This window comes from Ctenopharyngodon idella, chromosome 7 (genome assembly GCF_019924925.1).
Source record: "Ctenopharyngodon idella isolate HZGC_01 chromosome 7, HZGC01, whole genome shotgun sequence".
In the NCBI taxonomy this organism is placed as follows: domain Eukaryota; kingdom Metazoa; phylum Chordata; class Actinopteri; order Cypriniformes; family Xenocyprididae; genus Ctenopharyngodon; species Ctenopharyngodon idella.
The window spans coordinates 13,629,577-13,651,663 of NC_067226.1; the positions used below are offsets into that span (position 1 = coordinate 13,629,577).

General features: G+C 37.7%; 1 protein-coding gene across 3 annotated transcripts in view; it reads right to left on the bottom strand.

The window, feature by feature from the left end:
• The window catches only part of rbm33a (RNA binding motif protein 33a), a 44,868-nt gene extending 23,332 nt beyond the window's left edge, over positions 1–21,536 (bottom strand). For 2 of the 3 annotated variants that reach the window (XM_051899351.1, XM_051899349.1), the window contains exons 1-10: positions 21,346–21,536; positions 18,972–19,053; positions 17,050–17,101; positions 16,708–16,781; positions 15,115–15,385; positions 9,030–9,149; positions 8,745–8,931; positions 7,712–8,001; positions 2,702–3,023; positions 2,111–2,172 (exon numbers count right to left, since the gene is read on the bottom strand). In XM_051899351.1, the coding sequence (XP_051755311.1) occupies positions 2,111–2,172; positions 2,702–3,023; positions 7,712–8,001; positions 8,745–8,931; positions 9,030–9,149; positions 15,115–15,385; positions 16,708–16,781; positions 17,050–17,101; positions 18,972–19,053; positions 21,346–21,364 (1,479 nt within the window). In that variant the 5' untranslated portion in view covers positions 21,365–21,536. The remainder of the gene's footprint in view (positions 1–2,110; positions 2,173–2,701; positions 3,024–7,711; positions 8,002–8,744; positions 8,932–9,029; positions 9,150–15,114; positions 15,386–16,707; positions 16,782–17,049; positions 17,102–18,971; positions 19,054–21,345) is intronic. The other variant, XM_051899350.1, reaches the window with a different exon arrangement.
• Between the last annotated feature and the right edge of the window lie 551 nt (positions 21,537–22,087).

Sequence of the window (22,087 nt, forward strand, 5' to 3'; positions counted from 1 at the left end):
GCTCTGATCTTCAGTTGGCCAGTGAGTGTCACCGAGGCCAGCCAAGTTGCTTAACAGAAAGTCAATCAGGCAGCTTAGCTAAGCAATGGCCAGGAGGGAGCGAGAGAGAATCACATTGTTATTGTGGACTTCATTGCTCTATTCAAAAGGTCAGCTCCTGTAACACAATGGGAGCTTAAGTACATTCACAATACCTTTGCAAGTTTGCATTCGTTTGATAAAAGGAGCATGTCCTTTTGGGGGGCTAATCTTTCGTAAATACCCATGGATCTGTTCAATATGTAACCAGTTATGATCTGCCTGGGAGATACAGAGGGAATAGGAAAGGCAAATGCCAAACATGGGCTGCTGCATTTTGGAGACACGCCTCAAGTGTCTTAAAATACACCCAGCAAATTCTTAATTTCTGCTGTTCAGCGTTCAGGTATATATATTATATATATATATATATACACATACATACACACACACACACACATACATACACACAGTCAAACCAAAAATTATTCAGACACTAGATATAATTTTTTTTTTACTAGTGGGTGCAGGACTCTATAGTTTCATTTACCCGAAAATTCTTCATACAGTGGACTACCAGTAAAATTGATAAAAATTTGGGAACAAAAACTATTCAGACACTTTGACCTGACCGTGTTTTACTTAAGTGTTATCTGGCATAATTAAAATTAATCTTTTTCTGACACAGTTTAACTCTGAGATCTCATCATATTTTATTACCATTTTTTTAAACTATAGTGAATAAACTGTAATAATGAATGAAATGTTCAAGGTGTTGAATAAATTCTGGTTTGACTGTATAACCATCTCTACAAGTGGTTTCTATAAAAATGTTTTATATATACAAAAACCCTCCTTGCTGGTGCTATAATAGGATATTATAACTAGAATAATGTCTTATAATGCAATAAATGTTACTTACAAAAGACAATGAAACTTTAAACTTCTACTAACTTGCAAAATGAAGCCGAGCTATGGGCTTGATTACCAAAAAAAAAAAATAAATAAATACTAAACAGTTTTATGATTTTTCTGCTATGACCAGCATCAAACATAACATGCAATATAAATATGTAGCATGGAGATTAATATTCAAAAACTCTGCAGTAGTAAATATTCATCGAGAAATTGTGGATCAGCCTATTGTAAGATGAGATGTGATCGTATGGTAATGTATGATAATCAGGTGCCCAGAGGGCTAATGGACGCTGCTCCCTGCAAAATGCCATTGGCATTTTAAATGGTGTCCTGTCTGTACCAGACTGGCTATGGGAGACAGACAGCTGGAAATGTGTCATGAATGTGTGTGTGGAACTTCTTTCATATTCAGCAAGATTAGGGATGACCAACCCTTTTAAGTGTCCACAGTGTCCCCAAACTAGGGGTCGCAGTACATGAATAGTTGACAAATAACAGACACTACTAACAGAAATAACTTTCCTTTTCCCTCACCAAGAATTTAGGTTCAAATTTTTATAAATTTTAAAGTGTATATTTTAGGTGATGTAACTGATCATTATATTCTTTTTTTGTAGTTGAATGGTCCAGTGGTGTAATATTAATTTTTAAATGCATAAATAATATGTAGTCTTGATTGAAAAATCTTTAAAACAGATGAAAATGTGGCATGTAACACTGCACAGCACTCCTCTAACTGCCATTTGCCATACTGAAACACTGAATTATGCATCTTTTTGACCGCAATGGTAAGGGAAAACCAAAGTATTTATATCAGTGAGGACAGAGAAGAGAACTGGGGGGGGGAGGAAGATGGTCTCCTCAGCAGTAATCACTTTAGCCACAGCACGGGCAGCTGCCTGATGGCTCCTCTGCATCCTTACAGGCAGTATAGGGCTTTTACATCTGTTCTGTGTTTTCACGGTCTCCATTTCAATTTCAGTTGGAAGATCTTCCCAACATATGAGGACATTTTTAGAGACATGCCTTCCACATAGCAAGACAAATGTTGGTTTCTGTGACTACGGGCCAGTCAAATTCAGGAAATACCATGATATCTCGACCGTAACACACTGCAGTTTTATGCAGAGCAAAATCACTTAATTCTAACTTAAAGCAATGTGAGGTTACTTACCGGGAGTCTCTGTGGAGCAATGTTAGGCCTCGGTTGGTTCTGCACAGGAGGCATTGAGGGAACTGAGATTAAAATGGAAATAGAAAAAGCACAAGTCAGAGAGACAGAAAAAGGGATGCAGAACGAGAGAGTGGGGCGGCATAACACAGACTCCATAAAAGTCTCTTCTTGCTGTGTCTAAACCATGGTTTGTCACAGCTGGTCACAGAGAGAGGGCTGTTCTGCTGATTAAACTGTGCATCTCTCTCTCGAGCAGACTGGGCCACCTAATGAGATAAACTGACAGTCAAAAGGAGTAATTTCACTGTGAATCATTTCACCTCCGCAGATGTGTGCAATTCAGAAAGATGGTTTAATGCTGATGGGCTGCCTACAGAGTGAAGGCCATACCAAAGAGGTGGGGTGGGGGGTCTTTTAAAAGGACCAGAGTGAAAATTTGAGTAAGCATAAGCCAAAAGTGCAAAGCCTAAAAATGAACATGGAATAAGTACTTTACAATGTTAAACACATCTTACAGCAGATGCTCAAAACAGCTTCCAACCACCCAAATATATGAATATCAGGTTGCTGGTTTTGTCTCTGGGGTCGTACCTTGCACAGGTGAGGAGGAGGGTCCTCTGAAGTGTGGGTTAATGTGAATGTTCTTGGGGTGGTGCTGTTGATGCTGCTGGTGTTGGTTGGGATGTGCGTTTGAGTGCCGCGGCGGTGAGCTCAACAAGCGCAGTCCGTGTGTGTCGTGTTGTGTTCTGGGCCCTGGGGAACGGTGGGCCAGGTGTGGCATCAACAGCTGCAGCGGCTGCTGAGGAATTGGGGCGCCCGGATCTGGGAATAGCCCAGGACCTCCACCACCCCTCACACCAGGCAGACGTGACTGATGGTGGTGATGCTGGAGCGGAGTCGTCATTCTGAGCTGCTGTTTAAAAAAAAAAGAAAAAAAAGAGCGAAACAGAGAGACCATCAATCAATAACGTAAGCCTTCTCTCTTTCACCCCCCCAAAAATCATTATCTTGTAGTGTTGTGACCTTGGGTCTCAAGATGACCCCTTTAATCAAGTAATCAATCATAAGAGCCATGTGACTGAATCTGAATTAAATGAAGAGTTTAAGAGGAATACAAAATGCTAAAGTACTCCCTCAAAAAACATAGACTGTGCCTCTGCGTCCTTGTTGATTTATACTAAAGGACAGCATTTTTCAAATGATAAGTGAAGGATTGACTCCCCAAACTTACAGATTATGTATTGCAGTCTATTTCAGAAAGGCTTGCACATGTAAGCACACTATATTTATTAACTCATCATTAGATGAAGACAACTTGTACTTTAAATGACAACTCATAGACAGGAGTGGAGGGGAATTCAATTAAATCATTACGGCAGTGCACTATATGCCACTGTCTGAAGCATAACGTAAAAGAACACATCAATGTCGAGGAATGACAAGTTGTGTCAAAAGCCTGAAAAGGCTTTCCTTCTCCATAAAAGAAAATCAGCTTTAAAAAAAAAAAAAGAAAAAGGTGCAGCATGAACGTTCGAACGAACAGCTCAAGCGCAAAGGGATTACACCCTCGACAGATATTTAATAATAAAATAAGCGCAGGAAGCTAAATCCTTCAGCAAAGTACAAATTTAATTTGGTGTAATGCTTCCTCAATGGACTCCCGCCAAGTTATTTGCCATAATCCATATATCAACATGGATAAGAGGGGGAGTGAGAACAGTGATAATTGACTTTTACTGAAAAGCAAACTGACTCCAGTCCACAAGGGTGAGACAAGACACAAGTCAACGCACCATCATCTAAAACTTCTTCAATAGCCTCAAAAATCTTCAATAGCCTCAAAAGGAACAAATCAATTCCAAGAGGTCTGCCTCACCATCAAGTTAAAATTTGTGTTTGCACACAGAATAGCTGTGTCACTACTAAAGTGTCCAACTGTTGTTCTCTGAAGTTCCTGGCAATGTGACATCACTTTAGCCACAGGCCCTGCCCACGAATGTTGACAGACACTTCCGTTTTAACATAGAACCGCCCTGAGCGAATTCACAGTGAGTTGTACAGTCCGCCATTGCTGCACTGACGAGAATGTCTCCCAAGCGTTTTAGGTGTTCTGTAGCTGGATGGATTAATCCACATAGCTCTCTCCATTTACTCCCGAAATCTGAGCCGCTGAAGATGAGGTGGATTAATTTTGTTTTCGAAGAAAATGCTCCCTCAACTCTACCGAAATTCGTTTATATCTGCACGAATCATTTCACACCGGACTGCTTTGTGAACGAATGTCAATACAAAGGGACAATACAAAACAGAGGTTGTGCTAAAAAGTTGTTACTCAAGGATAGATCACTACTGTTTGTGATCCAGCTTACAGTCTCCAGAGTGATACTGGATATGGCAGTAATGAAGGTGAGAGCACTTTATTACAGTTCATCGGAGTTGATTTACAGATATAAAAGTTTACCAGTTTATTGAAGGGTTAGCTCACCCAAAAATGAAAATAATGTCATTTATTACTCACCCTCATGCCGCTCCACACCCGTAAGACCTTCGATAATCTTCGGAACGCAAATTAAGATATTTTTGTTGAAATCCGATGGCTCAGTGAAGCCTGCATAGCCAGCAATGACATTTTCTCTCTCAAGATCTATTAATGTACTAAAAACACGCAATCCGAATTAGAGGTCTGCGCGGGACTGTTTTTTTTCGTCCCGCTCCCGCAATGGTTCTGTTCCGCACGCACTCGCTCCCGCCTAAAATTCACTCTGTGTTCACCCGCTATCCGCATATAGTGATTTTCTTCCCGACCCGACGGGTCCCGCTAAAGATCGTTTCCAGAATCTCGCGTTTAAACTTCCCCTAAAGAAAGAGTGATTGGGGATAACAAATATAAAATGTTGCATATACAAGATTTGTATTTGTTATTTGTCTATGATGCTGAAAAAAAATGTCACAAAGAATAATAGGCTAAATATCACAGAGAAAAATAGGCTAAATTAAATAGCCTACAACATGTCCCTCAAAACTATAGGCTAAGCCAAAATTATAAACGAAAACTGTTGGCTTACTAGCTATACTGCAAAATGAAATCTTTTTTTACATCCACGCAAGAACAGAATGACGCTGACAGATGACCGTTTCAGAATATCTCTCCTTCGAAATCCGATCACAAAGGTTAAATGTTCTCTGAAGGTGCACTTGCGCAGACCTCCAATGCAAAGAACATATCTTGCCAGGTTTCTCAGGACAGGGAACTGGTGACTGTGTGAACGCCACCACTGCAGAAAGTTTTGTTCACTTCAAGTTCAAGCACAGATGCGCTGATGTCAAAGCATCTCGGGAGCGACCAGGTTATTGTCAGACCGCCCGCTCCCGCCTAAAGTACACTATAGTTACCGACCGCAATCCGCCTTTCAGTCAAAATTTAATCCCGCACAGCTAGAAATCTTATCAGGTCCCGCGGTTCCCGCAGGAGAACCGCGGGAATGCAGACCTCTAATCCGAATCATGATTCGACACGCTGATTCATAACGCTCCAAAGCTTCATGAAGCAGTGTTTTGAAATTGGCCATCACTATGTAAGTCGTTATTTTGTTTTTTTGGTGCACCAAAAATATTCTCGCCGCTTTATAATATTAATATTGAACCACTGTACTCACATGAACTGATTTAAATATGTTTTTAGTACATTAATGGATCTTGAAAGAGGAAATGTCATTGCTGGCTATGGAGGCCTCACTGAGCCATCGGATTTTAACAAAAATATCTTAATTTGCGTTCCGAAGATTAACAAAGGTCTTACGGGTGTGGAACGGCATGAGGGTTAGTAATAAATTACATTATCTTCATTTTTGGGTGAACTAACCCTTTAAGCACCACCTGAAAACCCTTTAAGCACACCTATCAACACCCGTGTGATGACGGCGAAAATGACTGGTCGGAGGCTTGTAGTCTAGAGTCCTCCTCAGAATTAATGCTAGAATGACATCACAAATGTTCCGCCCCCATGGTCAGAGCACAAAAATACTATTAAAACTTAATTTTAGAAAAATACTTTGTATTAAAAATCTTTATATTAACTGGCTTTCTATTAATGCAATACAGTGAATAACAAACGTCTGTGGTCTGGTCTCTCCTAGCTTACATTATTTTACATAACATTTAGTGATGAATTTACACCAAAACAAAATACAACGTATGCCGTCATCTCCAAAAACAAAGGATACACTTGATGCATCCTTCAAAATGAGCTGAATGAAGGAGGTGAAAGGAAGACTGCCTTCCAAATATACTTTAAATTCAGACGAACTTGGGCGGTGCTTGATAGCATTGTAGCTGAGATATGCAGCCTTACCAAGTAATATTCAAATGGACTAGGTTCCAGAAATCAAAACTAGAGTCCTATTTATTGTGAACTAGTTCTATTCATTTGGTTCAACTGCTGGTCTACATTTGGTTCTTGTAAAGATAAGTTAAATGTAGAACACCCAAATATTATTATTATTATTATTATTATTATGACCCATAAATGTGAAAAGGGTCCATTGGTGCATCGCTAAAATCTAATTTAAGCTGTCATATCACAAATTTTTATTAATGTCATCAGAACAGGTTCAGTTTTGTTTTCATTTACTTTCCTTTTTTAACACCATGCCAGCTTCTATGGCTATGTTCATGGTGAGAGCCAGGTTTAGTTATTCAAAAATAAAACTAAATAAGATGCTTAAGATTCATTTTTCTAAAACCCTTAAAGGGTTAGTTCACCCAAAAAATTTCTGTCATTAATTACAAAGTGAATGCAATGCAGGGCTTCCGTGTTCTACGTCAGAATGCCGACTCATTATTGGCCGGCTCCTGCGTCAGCATCACACGCATGCATTGTGGTGCTCACGTGTACAACCTCTGCCAATACTGAGCCGGCGTTCTGACATAGAACACGGAAGCGCTGCATTGCATTCACTACGTCAACAGCGTAGGAGAATGACAGGGAAGAGAAGAAATTGTTGAATAAAGTCATTATTTTTGTTTTGTTTTTGCTCACAAAAAGTATTCTCGTTGCTTCATAACATTAAGGTTGAACCACTGTAGTCACATTGACTATTTTAACGATGTCTTTACTACCTTACTGGACCTTAAAAGGTGCAGTGACGTTGCTGCCTATGTGTGGTTCAGAACCCTTTGGATTTCATCAAAAATATCTTAATTTGTGTTCCGAAGATGAACAAAGGTCTTACGGTTTGGAACGACATGAGGGTGAGTAATTAATGACAGAAATGTCATTTTTGGGTGAACTAACCCTTTAAGACTAAATTTGGATATACTTCGTTAAAAACCTTCAACAAAATAAAACTAAAACAAAACAAAAGTATCAACAAAATAAAACAAGTTTCTCAAAGGAGTAGAAGTATTACAGTCCAGCAAAATATGTTCAATGCACAGTGGATTCTGACAAGATGAACACTTTAAGGAATTTTCTCCTAATAGTAAAAATTTGTATGCGAGTTTTGAGTGTCCTATCCAATATTGTGTGTACATGACTTGATGAACAGGTTCAGTAGAAGCATTCGTATTTTGTGCCATTTCAGAGACCCGTCAGTTTCTTACCTGCATTCCCAAATTCACTTGCATCAATGGAGGCCTTTGCTCATTTATTCTCCCTTGACCTCCATCACCACGGAAACCTCCCATTCCAAATAGAGGAAAATCGCCTCTTCCACCGACTCCTCGTCCTCCTCCTCCTCCTCTTCCTCTGATCCCACCTCTACCTGCCATTCCTCCCCTCCCTCCATCTGTTCTTGGCCCCCCTCTCCCTCGTCCTCCAAAACGGCCCTGCTTCCTCTGACGCTCCTTTTCCTCAAACTCCTGCAGGTCTGCTTTAGCTTCCTCAGAGAGCTCTTAATGGAAAGACAAAGCAAAAATACAGATTCACTGTATACTAACAAATGAAGCAATTCATGGTTTAAAACAACTCATCTAAACTATCTTTCAAAAGTTCTTTTGGAGGATCAATTTAGCCCTTTTTTATATACTGCTCATAAATAAGATAATGATAATAAAATAATTTTATTAAAATAAGATTTTTGTTTATAAGCACTTGGGACCTCAAGTTAAAACTTTTTTTTAAAAACTGTCCCAAATGTACTTTAACTTAAGTCTGGAATGGTACCGTCACAATATAAAACAAACAAAAAACAATTAAAAATTCTTTCAGGAACACAAGATATACAAAGAGACATCAGATAACTCCTGTCAAGTTAATATTTTCAGTTAACCTGACATCAAACATCAATAGCCTTCAACCTTACAAACATCTGATGAACAAAAATATTTTGGTAAGACTGTATAACTAGGTAGGCTTTGCTCATGGATATTAATTGTTATGTCATGTTAATCCAGTAGGTTTGCCTTACCGACTTAAAGGAAGACATAGTTATGTTTGGGGATGGGTCTTGATGACCTAATCAAATGGACAACTAGTCACGCACACCGGTGCAGCCAAATCATAAAAATACACAATTTTTACTCTCAAATGATTGAACTGTAGAATCTAAAATGACAGTCAGGTGACTCAAAACGAAACCATATGAGATTTCTAAACCTGTAACAGTACAAAAGGTGTTTCATGTTAATTCCTAACCTAATGTTTCTGGGATGTTCCTTCTTTTACTGGCAGCATCAGACAGCCTGACCACTGTGTCATCTTTCCGCTCTGTCTTAAATCGCAGACGTCTAGATTCTTCGACATCTTCCTCTTCCTCATCAGACTCCTCCTTTACATTTGCATCCTGCTCTGGCTCAGCTTCTGGATCGTTTTCATTCTCCACCTGAAGCATACAGCACACATAAATCATCAGACTCACACCATGTGATTTTAAGGATTTCCATGAAAGAGCAAATACCATTTGAAGCAGCCATTCTTTACCTCCTCTAATTCTGTGACCTGAGAGCTGTCCTGCTCCTCAGTTTCATCTTCATGCTCCTCCTCAGCAACTTCCTGTTGGTCAGTCTGCTCTTCGCTATACTCAGTCGGGTATTCATCCACCTGCGAAGAACAAACAAATATTTACTCCGTTCAATGGAAATTCACGCATGACTTGAACATCTGGGCTAAACTGATCTCTTGTATATCATGCATTATTTGAAACACCTGTTCCGGAGCGTGTCGTAGGTCGGCACTACCAGAACCTGTTAAATGCCAAAAACGACACTGATGAAGATAAAATATTAGAATGAAGCAAAATCACTTCTGAATGAAAATGTTAATGCCACATCTGAGAGGCCAGAAAGGCCCAGTGCAGCACTCTGAAGTTGGGGAGGGGAGGGAAGGGGGCGCTGAAGGGGAGTCTTCCTAAATTAGCATAACAGTGGGAGCCCAGTCTCATTACTATGCCCTATTACCATTCCTGCTGATATTTGAAATTCAATGAGATGTAAATGTTTGACATGATACACAGAGAATGGGAGATAAACACGCACACGGCTCAGTGGTGGTGAAAATATCATTGACTGTTGTCTTTACACACACACACACACACACACACACACACACACACACAAACAGACACAAAGAAAGCTCCAACACACACACAGCTCACTGACAGGGAAAATATCATCATCTGATTTTGAGCAAATTCTCACACACGCTCGAGCACAGAATGTACAAAAGCATCCGGAGAGATGGGCGCACACGGCTTCTGTTGACTACCCTGCTGAACCTCCTGTCTCCATTCCCTGCTATACCTACAGATTCTGTTTCTGTTCTCCTGTTATAGCCTACAGGTCCTCTAGCCCATTTCCCTCTGCTGAAGTCCACATTTCACTCTTTAAATTGAGATTTTACTTTGGCTGTGGGAATCTGAAAATTTTGAAATACATGCTGTATAGCCTGTTTTTGAATATTGTATTGAACTAAATACTTTACAAATTAAATATTACCTCATTGTACCAGTACCTTGGAATTCCATCCCCTCAGGGAAATTGTGTCGTCACAACACTGGTAAAACATCTAGTATACAATAATGTAACTAACAACATATGTATTACTGATGTGATTAGGTACCTGCACAGTGCACTCTATCAAATGCATTTCAAAACTTAGTCAAAACGTCTGTCATGACAAGGTACTGATCTAAATAGTCAGTTACGCTTTACGTTAATGTAAACAGGCAGGACAAAAAATTTAAAACCAAAGATGAATTTACTGTTTGGTCAAAAGCAGTGGTTCTTAAACTTTTTGAGTCAAAAGCCATTCAATACAATATCTGAAGCCTAGGGATGTTACAGTGAGGAAATTTTCACACCAGTATAACATGCGACAACATTGGTATTACCGATAACATAGTATATTTGAATCATACTTTGCGCACTCGCTTTTTAATTAGGGAACACTGGTACTGACCAAGTTCTTATCAAGATCTTTACCAGATAAGATATTTGTCAATGACACTCATAATCTGTTGTGCACCAAATACTCCGCCATCGTCTTGTCAGTCATCTCTCCTTACTCACGTGAATCTGACTCCTGCTGTACTGTGCTGCACGTCCGTCTAGCGCAATTACCTGATAAGTAACGATACCCTCAAGTCACAATTCGATAAATATCACAATACTGAACTCACAATATATTATTGCAATACTCCAAGACATATGGTAAAAGGTTAACAAAAATGCACTGTTGATTAAAATGCTAAATTTGGTATTACATTGGGGGTGGAAATGAATATGCTTGGATTTGGTGCTGGTAACCCAATGCATAGGACAATGACACCAGAATAAAAATATTCATGATTCTGAAACAGATTTATTTTAGATGAATATGTTTGCACTCTGTCACTGACTAGATATATTTAAAATAATGTAGGCCACTTTTTACTGGTAACATAAGACATTTGGCATTATCAGGACCCACAAATATTCCCCCACTGCATTACTATACATTATATTCAACTTTACATAAAGTAGTTTAACGTAGTACCGACACTAAAACTCTGTAAACTAGAACTTTTTCTGACACAGTAATTTTCATTTTGGGTGAACTACACACAATACATAGTCACTATACACGATACATATAATAATTCTGGGCCTCCCTCAAAATCAGGGGCTGTATTCACAAAACATCTTAAGGCTAAAAGTAGCTTCTAACTTGCTGATTTAGGAGAAACTCTTAAAAATAATGGGTGTGTCAGTCCTAAATTTAGGACTCCAAAATTTTTGCTCTAAGAGTATTTCACAAAGCATTTTAGCACTAAAACGAGCACTAAAACAACCTGGGGGTCGCGACCCCCACTAGGGTAAAAGATTTAAGAGGGGTCGCCAAGCTCACTGTAGTTTGAGGGTTATGGTTACCAGTTTGACAATAAACCACTATGTATTACAGTTTAATATTTTAATCATCATTAAACCCGTATTTGATTGCCAGGATCTGAAAAACTCACGGTAAATATTGTCCAGTATTAAGCAAAGTAACCACTCACGCAGATACAGCATCCAGTGTAGGTTTTGTTTGGAAAAAAAAAATGGCGGAAAGAAGTGAGAGGTTTTACAACTGAGTTCTGAGGGAAATTATATGAATTAAAGTATAAATGAATTCTATGAATGTATCTCTGAAGGGAACTGACTGCCTTGAGAAACGTTTTGATGGCATTTTCTTTTCATCGTCCGTCTGTGTAACGCGTAGTGTTTATAAGCGCTTTGTTTATGGGGTTACTGGTGAAACAGCTCTATTTCTGCTCTTACAAAAGCACCACCTACTGACAGAGAATGGATTTACATTTTCATTCAGCCTGTCTGCATTTTTTGTTTGTGAATCTCTATGTAAATTTTAACAAGTTAATGGAAAATAAGCTAATGTGCATTCTAAAACAATTCTGATTCAAATTCGGATAATAAGGTGTCTAAAATTATTAATTGAGCTGATTAAATAATCATTTTGACTCATCCTGTTTCTTAAAAACATTTTAAATGAATATTAGGTTTATCATTTTATAAAACATTTTGGTCAATACTTTATTTTTGAACATGTAATACAAGATATTATTATGTTGCAAGTCAAATCTGGCCGTAGTTGTTAATGCTATTATTTTAATGTTTGAGGAGCTGTTGTTGCATTTATTAAAAACTTAACAGCTGATTATTTTTGATTATTTTCGTTAAGGACACCCACCCACTCTTCTTCACTGTTCTAACATGTAAGTAACAAATAACAAAAAGCAGCATTTCTTACTTATAGCCATATACATATATTACAGCGACTAACTTTTCCCTTTCAGGCACTAGCACATGATTCAATAGCAATTATTCTTGCAGGGCACCTTTTATGATATCTTTGGACAACATAAATTTCACTGCTATGGAAAGTCAACAGTGCTCAAACAAGCTTATATTTGAAGAGACAGTGTTTTTTAGTCATATCCTTGAGAAAACGTGTGCTGTATGCTTCTATTACAAAAATCTTCAGGGCATTTTTCTACAGTGAATCCAGATCTCAGCAGTAACAATAAGACTTTATAATAATGTACAGAAATATAAGGAAACTGATGTGAGGGCAAGCCCTGTGTGCACCTGTCAGCAAAGTCCTGGACACCGGTGATCAAGCGATCACCTGGACAGGCAGAATGATCAACGACATCTGTCCTGCATTAAAGGTCAATGAAAGATAGAACAAAAGGAGCAGTCTGATGAGCCTTGACTCCTGCAGGATTTTATCATTCTCTGTGTCTTTGTGTAAAGTGACTAACCCTGATACTCCATGACCACAGTTCAAACATTTTCTAGGTTCTGGTCTATTTCATTCAAGTCCCTGAACACTGAAATAAAAATTTTGGAATAAATAAATAAAAATCATTGAACATTTGTACATACTAGAAGTGTAACTGTTCTTGTTTTTTAAAAACAAAAACAAAAAACAAACAGTCAAGAAAGACAATGTATCCATGCATTGTCTTAAAGTGACAGCAGCCTAATATACCTACTGCTGTCTGTGTTATAATTGTTAAATCAAACAACAAAAGACAAAGAAATCACTCAATGCTCTTGACTAAATAACTTCTGTTACTTTAATAAGGATTCATCTTTAATTTATACAGTGAAGATTATATGCAGTTATTTGACATTTATTACTTTATTCAGTTTCTGTACCAGTTAGAGCTACCTGAAAATGTTTTATTAAATTATTTTATTAAAAATTGTTTATTTTATTTGTACCTTTGCTCTATTGTATTTATTTGTGCTTTCTTTACTTTTATTTGACAGTAGTCCTTATTTTTCCTGAACATAGCACATACTGAACTGTACCGAAACCGAGACCCTAAAACCATGATACAAACCAAACCGTGAGTAATTTGAAGTTATACCCCCAGTACATATACCAGTAAACACAAATAAATGTGATCAAAATGGGTGTTTTCTGCATTTTTGGCAAAAAAAAAAAAAAAAAAAAATCTCAATTTGCTAAAAAATCTCAACCAAAAAAAATACTACATTAATAAAAACACAAAAAATAGCTTGGCAAAGTTGGCCTATTCACCTGTAGCATCTCTACAAAAGAGAGAGAGAAAAACTTATGCATTGGGTTATGACGTCTCCTTCAGATTAAAGGCAAGACATCAATGTCTATCATGTAAAAGAAAATAATATCCTGCTTGGAAACAACTACATTTTTCCTAAGGTGTTCGTTTATTTCAATCAAATACAAGTGATATTTAAAACTGTGGTATGATCTAAGAGAAATTCACTATAAGCAAATGTTCTATACAAAAGGACAAAGAATTGCTGGGTGACAGAAGGCAAATCTGAAGAACTCTATACTAAGCATAACATAGAAAGTCAGACAGACAGACCAAAATGACTATGACACGTATCCTGCACACAGCACATGAACTGACCACTTACAGGGAAAATGCTTAATCCTTTAAACCGTTCCACACATTAACTCTGGATAACAGTAAACACAAAGATGCTAAGCCCCAGCAGCTAAGCGACCTTGTAAACAGAGATATCATGTGGTCAAAGAAAACAGAATTTAAAGCTGAATTTAAGCAATGGCAATATTTTTCAGGAGAGCAAAAAAGCTGGCAAAGGTAGCTTTTCACCTTTGTATTCACAGCAAAATACTTTTCCAAGTCAGTTTCTACTACACATTCAAGTGAGTGTTGTTTGTTTTTTTGCACTTCTTTCTTCAATACAAAACAAAACATAAATTAAGGCGAATATCCCAGCCTCCAAACCTCAAAAAAGCAAAAACTAAGATTCCCCTTGCATTTATCTTAGAATAGAAGAAGAACTTGTAAAAGATTCCTTTATAAAAAAAAAAAAAAAACTTAATCTGACTTATACGTTATCAGGTGTCCCAGACCCATGTTTAATAGATTGGGCCAATCTATTGACCTCTATCTAATCTGGTCGGACAGCGTCCAGTCTTCTGAAGACACTATCACTTGGGTTTGAATTAAGAATATGTACTGCTTTGTTTTTCCTTATTACATCTTACTAACTTTTTTGATGTCTGATTAATAAAGGAATTGATCGTTTAAGTACGATTTTAAAAACTTTTAAAAACAGTAGGAGTTTAAAAACGGATCTGAACGATTTATGAACATATGGGTTTGGAACGTCATGCGTGGCGAGTCAATGATGACTTCTCATTTTTGGGTGAAGTGTCTCTTTAAGATCTCAGCAAATAAATAAATAAACATGTACAGAAAGGACACAACTCATCAATCATGCCCCTGTGTCATGCTTGCTAAAGACCACTTTAAAGAAGGTCAATAATCTTTTCACCTACAGCCAACTTTATCAGATCCTGTCTGGGAGCTCTACCCATTAGCCAGCATGGATTGGCAGGACATCTGCTGAACAAAGACTGTGAAAAGAGTCTCACCCTGAACAAAACCTTGAGGCCTGAGGGTTACAAAGCATGAGTTGTCAGGCTGAAGACGTGGAGGAAATGTGGTGGGGGATTATGGAGAGTGTAAGCAATAGAGATAGCAAGAGAAAGCGTTACTTACTTGAAATTCGTCATCCAGTGGCTCGTCGATCTGTAGGTCCAGAACTTCATCTTGATATTCATCACAATTCTGGTCTCCTGTGTATTCCAACCCTTCCTCCTCTCCTTGGTACTCATCTGCCTCATACTCCCCAGCCTGAGAGAATCCCGCTTGGCACCCCTCTGTCTCTTCATAAGCATTATCAGTATATCCACCTTCATCAGGGTCTTCATCTTGAAGGTGACCAGAGGTGCCCAGACCCAGTGTTGCATTTAAACTCACAGCCTGACCACTGGATCACAGACACAAAGACAAATGTGTTAAGCACTGGACAAAAAAGTAATGCATTTGTAGATTTTCATTTTGCTTTTTCATTACAAGTGCCCTTGAGTTACCACAATAACCAGATTAGAGACTGAATTGAAGCGTGTCACCTAAAATTGTTATTAAAAAAACTTTTTTTTTTTTTTGAAAAAAAAGAAAAAAAGAAAGCCATTTGATTAAAGCAGAAGGTGTCAAAGTTAGTTCAATGTCATCTTTAATAATGTTATGGATGAACTGCTCTATTGATTTTAGAGCACTGAAGCTTTGCATAAATTATGGGGTGAAGACCATTTTGACCCCAAAATTGAAAAGTGAACAGCATAGGTAGTGGCACATTCTATATTATATATTGTAAGCTGACATTTTTCTATGCAACAATCATAAAAAGAAAAACTTGTAATATAGGCTATTTTGGACTATACTGCAGACTATTCCATCATTCATCTTAATAAAAAACATCAGAACAGATTTAGTAAGTGGTGGCTTCAACTGTCATGACTTAAAATAAACTTCTTTTTATCAGTTTAGAAGATCAGCTTAATGTTACATTGGCCTGTTTCTTTTTACAAACATGTTTTAAATCAAACACTTTGCCAATTTAAGGCCTGGTTTCACAAACAGGGCTTAGATTAAGCCAGGATTAGACCTTAGTTCAAATTAGATCAATTAGATCACTTAGTTCAAAATATTTATGACAATAGATATGGTTTATGCAGTGTAGGCCCAATTAGGAAAGGTGTTCACTATGACTGCGTTCACAGTCACTTTTTGGGATATACAGTAGCATTTGCTTACAAGTATGAATCCTGAAATGTTTTGTTCATTCATCTATATGATCAAACAGCTGAAGTCACAATCGCATTCTAACTAACCATAGTGGTAACCATAGAGACAGTATCAAACATGGCGGTGTCCATAAAACAGTGAAGTTTTACAACGATTGACAGCGAGTTATTAAATAAATGTTTCCATTCAAGGTGTGAGTTCATTACACCGGAGTTCATTACATTAGATATTTTAAATATCAAAAGATGTCAAAGATGTCTATTTACAATATGTTATTGAAGCGTTGATCATTGTAGCCAATCACAGACATATCTGTTGAGCGCGTGAACACAATAGCCAATCAGAGGTGTTTAAGAATCCGGTCAACAACGCTTAAAATGCTAGGGGGAAATGCTGGGATCATCACATTTTTACAATTTTTACAAAGTCTGTACTTTTGACAACACTACATATCTGTAAAACCAATAAAATGAAGGATTTTATTTGAGACTATTGTTGGAGTACCTCGCATTTTGGTCCTCTTCATCACTTTGCAAAAGGTCATCGTTTAGCTCCTCATCTGACAGCTCTGAGGGGTTCTAAGGGTGGACAAAAAAAATAAAAAAATTCCTTGTTTAATCTACTTGATTTTTGGTGAGATTGTTACATATAATGCCTTTTAAATTTTGGACATGAAGTACACCTGCTGGAAATTATTTCTGTATTCCTATGAGTTAAAAAATGCTTAGGTCAGCAACTGAAAAACAAAGGCTATGCTTTCTGCTATAACAACAAAGTAAGAACAGAGAATTATACGATATAGTGTAGAGAGGAGAGAAACTAGCAATGATGAAAATTTCACTTTACCTTTTTTGATGACAGCCAATCTTCTTCAAGTAAGTCTCCCTCTTCCAAATCACTGTGAATTGATCAAAATTGATTAAATAAAAATACATACCTGATTTCAGCAAAGCAATGCAAGATATTAAAGCAACAACTTCATTTGCCTACCATACACCACACCCAACAGCAACCAATGAAGTCTATGTATACAGAGGTTGGACAATGAAACTAAAACCACAATAATTTAGTAGTATGGTGTAGGGACTCCTTTGCAGCCAATACAGCATCAATTCATCTTGGGAATGACAGATACAAGTCCTTCACAGTGGTCAGAGGGATTTTGAGCCATTCTACTTCCAGAACATTGGCCAGGTCACTATGTGATGCTGGTGGATGAAAACATTTCCTGACTCGCTCCCCTAAAATGCCCCAAAGAGGCTCAATAATATTCAGATCTGGTGACAGTGCAGGCCATGGAAGATGTTCAACTTCACTTTCATGTTCATCAAACCATTCTGACACAAGTCTTGCTGTGTGTATTGGTGAATTATCACGCTGATGCACGGCACCTCCTTCAGCGTACAATGTTTGAACCATTAGGTGCACATGGTCCTCCAGAATGGTTCGGTAGTCCTTGGCAGTGACGCGCCCATCAAGCACATTAGGGAATGCCATGATATTGCAGCCCAAACCATCATTGATCCACCCCGTGCTTCACTCTGGGCACGCAACAGTCTGGATGTTAAGCCTCTTTGGGGCTTCTCCACACCAAAACTCTCACGGATGTGGGAAAGACAGTGAAGGTGGACTCATCAGACAACAATACATGTTTCACATTGTCTACAGCCCAAGATTTGCACTGCTGGCACCATTGAAGCATTGAGACACCATGAGACATTTGCCATTGGAACGAGTGACCAAAGGTTTGACTATAGCAGCCTGACCATGAATATTGACTGTTTTAGTGGAAACAGGAGAGTTAAGGTGCACATTTAATTCTGCATGCGAGTTGAGCAGCTGTGGTTTTATGTTTTTGGATACAGTCCGGGTTAGTACCTGGACATCCCTTTCGGACAGCTTCCTCTTGCATTGATAGTTACTCCTGTTGGATGTGGTTTGTCCTAGTGGTGATATGATATTATGTGCTTATTTTACACAAGTTACATTTTACAAAGATATTGATACGTGGTGTATTAGATCTATGCAACAGTTTATTGAGCCTTACCCTTTAACAGTTTTAAATTTCAATTACTGAGTGCGTGAAGAACAATTCATAGTGCTCTCTACTCCAGTGTTGTGATGTAACAGACACCCAGTAGAAAGTAACATGATTTAGAAATAGCCATAAACTCTAGCAAGATGAAGTCTATTGAAGCACAAAAATAAGTAAAAGAAGACTCAATTCAGTGGCCTATTTGTGCACTGTCTGCGATGGGGCATTCTGTGTGTGCGTGTTTCTCTTTCGTGTTATTTCTGCAAGGCTTTAAACATGAGCAACTGATAAACTTTAGTGATGATTCAGCACCCGATCGGACAGTGACAGCAACTGACCCGACTCCTGATCATCTTTCACGAGCTCTAAAAGGTGAATGCACGTGTTGGCGATAATGCATAAAATGACATTGCATGAAAATGTGGAGAGTGTGAAAACAAAAGTGCCTCTAATTTTTTTTTTTTTACATGTCACACATTTAATCGACATATTGTTACACCCCTAGTAAAAACTCCATCACTAAATTGGCCAGTGTTTCAGTTTTTAATTAGCCAACCCCTGTATATGCTTTTGTGATTCATTTTGAATGACATGAAAGGTTAATGCTGGAATGCTATAAGTGTTTCTAGGAAACCGATTCTCTTTTTACCCATCTCTTTTTCATTCTGCCTATTAGAGAAATGAAATGTGCAGAGCAAAACTGAGCCATAAGGGGACAGTGATTAAGACTTACCTCTCCAAGTCATCATCATCTTCTCCTCTCCGTCTTCTTGACCTTTCAGCACCAGGCTTATCGTATTCATCAAAGTCATCATCTACATACAGACAAGGGAACTTTCATTATCATATACATAAAATTAAAATTCTGTGATCATTTATTCGCCCTCTTGTTGCTCCAAACCAGTATGACTTACTTTCTTCTGCAGAACACACACAAAATAAATTATATATATATATATATATATATATATATATATATATATAAGAATGTTTGGAACCAAACACTTTGTGACCATTAACTTCCATTATATGGTTAAACACAAAAGACATTTCTTAAAATATCTTCTTTTATGTTCCACAGAAGAAAGTGGGTCATACTAGTTTGAAACGACATGAGAGTGAATAAATGATGACAGAATTTTTATTTTGGGGATAACTTTCACTTATTGTTATTAAATAGTAGTAACAACTTTATCAGATAATCAGCTCAATATTCCAGAAAAAAAAAAAACATTTCAAAACGTAACCAGTACCGATGTTATTTGGAAGAAGCCACTACAAGATCGTATCAAGTGCAGTTCTTGGGTTATTTATGTTCTAAGCTACTCAACTATTATTTATCCAGTAACGATCTGAGAAAACAATTTACAGCATATTTATGTTCATTGAGTAACTGCTTTAAAGTCAGCATGAAACGAAAGTCGCAATAGTCTTCTCTTTCCTATTGTGACATGTATATCAAGAGCTTCTAAAACATGAAAAAATATAGGGCGGGACATGATTTTTTACATTGGGAATTGATTAGATTGTTGGAACATAGTTGTTAGCTACTGCTGTGATCTCGTGTGTAGAAAAATTAAGAATAGTACATTTTGATTTCATGGTGACTTTTAAAGTACCACATTTTCCACTGCTCAATTATTGAACCAGACAGCATTAGTGCTACATGAAAAATTGTTTTCACATCGATGTCGCAAGGTGCGCATCCATGATAGTCATGTCACAGGATGTGCGATGTCAAGTGGATCGTAGTTGATCTGTGATCCATACAGACCAGGCACCACAATTTGAAAATCATTCTCAGATTAATTGCAAAGTTAACCATCACAGAGAGAAAGTTTATCTTTTGCACACGTTTTAGGTCCTGTCAGTTTAAACATTCAAGCGATTTTAAGCAATTCAAGCAAAAGAAAATGTGAAAGAAAACTCATTTAGTACCTCGCACTCTGCACAGACAGCATGCGGACACCAAATTCTGTTCTCTTTCGCTCTTAAAGTGGCAGCAGCCTAAAATATCCACTGCTGTCCGTGTCATTAATGTTAATCAAACAGCAAAATACAAAGAGAAAATCACTTTTGTAGCTTTAACAAAAATTAATTATATTTAATTTATACAGTGAAGACTACGCAGTGTTATTTTACATTTGATTATTCAATTTCTATACCTTAATACTGTTAGGATTACCTGAAAAACATAAAGCACTGTTTATTTAATTTGTATCTTTGTTCTATTGTATTTAGGCCTATCAAATGCTTGAAATTTGTTTATTATTTTCTATGCAGATTCACTCCTCTACAAAATCACCTCATTAATTCTCTCCAAATAGAGCTATTCAAGTCATCTGGTGAAATTTTCATATCACAGAAAAACAAAATATTGCAATATCAATTTTTTTCAATATCGTGCAGCCCTAGATAGCATTAATTTCGGATCTGCATCTGTGCAGATGGCAGTGGTGGTGTATTGTATAACAAGTTGAGAAGATCACTACTTTGATAGAAAAACAACATGAACTTAAATCTCTAAATCTCTACAATACACAATTGATATACAACCACGCCTATGTTTAAAATGGAAACAGTGACAAAAACAGTCCAGGTGGGATTTAATACGAGATTTTCTCAAAACACATAATTTGTTTCTGACACGGTTAAAACAACAGTCATGCTGTCTGTCGAGACAGCGCTAGAGATGCTTACGTAACTCATTCCGAGTCAGACCCAACATTATTGTACTATACACGAACAATTCTTCATCCTCCATATAAACATCAAAATCACTGTCAAAGCATTAGTTATCCGTTGCATTTTTACATAAAAACACACAGGAAACACATTCATTGCACCTCTTCAGCTAGCTAGTTAGCAACCTCAAATGAATAGAAATACGTAAATGCACGTCTGCTCATGACTCACGACCATCGATATGACACACCATAGAAATAAAAACAGCCTAACAGACAGTGGTGGCATAAAAGTAAACTATGCTTAATTAAACCAACAGCAGATCTTAGAAGCTCAGCAAATTATGGAACAAAAGCAGCTAGCTCGTTACCGCTAGCTGGGAGCTAAACTAATTGTAAAATAATATTACATATATATCATACCCCCGGTATTGGTCGCCATAACCCAAGACTGTATGTTATCTTGGAGACTCTGGTATCTCTATAACGTCGATGAGTGCATTGAAACTGGTTTTAGTGCAGCGCTTCAGGCCGTTAGCTTAGCGTGAAATCTCCTCAGTCTGAGCTCTGAAAACATCTGCACAAGAATCATGGCGACCGGACTGAGCCGCGCTGCATCATGGGTATGAAACTGCAAGGAGGGAAGTGCCAACGGTACAGACTAGCCTGACGCATTTAGTTTTAACGTATATTACAATTAAATTGAAGGTTAAAATACTATAATTTGCCGTGACACAAACCAATTCAATTGTATTTGTATAGAGCTATTTACATTAATTGCTTTATTCGGAAATACATCCCTTAAAATTCTGCCTTAATGCTTTGCTTATTGTTGATGGGCGTTTAAAGGGTCAGGGTGAAGATTGTAGTCTCAGTTTTAGACACAGTAAACCTTGAGGTGACATGATCATGTCATATAGGATACCAGTAGCAAATAGTAGCAGATGCAAATAGCCTATTTTTCTTACTTCTTATTGGATAGTGGTTATTGCAGTTATTTTGGATGTTGTACACACAACTTTCACTTGCACCAAATGCCCACAATTCAATTTCCACACTACTGGACTGCATATAGAGAGTATAAAATTGTGGATGTCCCAGACCTTTCTACAGCTAAACAAAGATAAGACAGATGTGTTACCGGTAATGACGCGTGGAGAACATC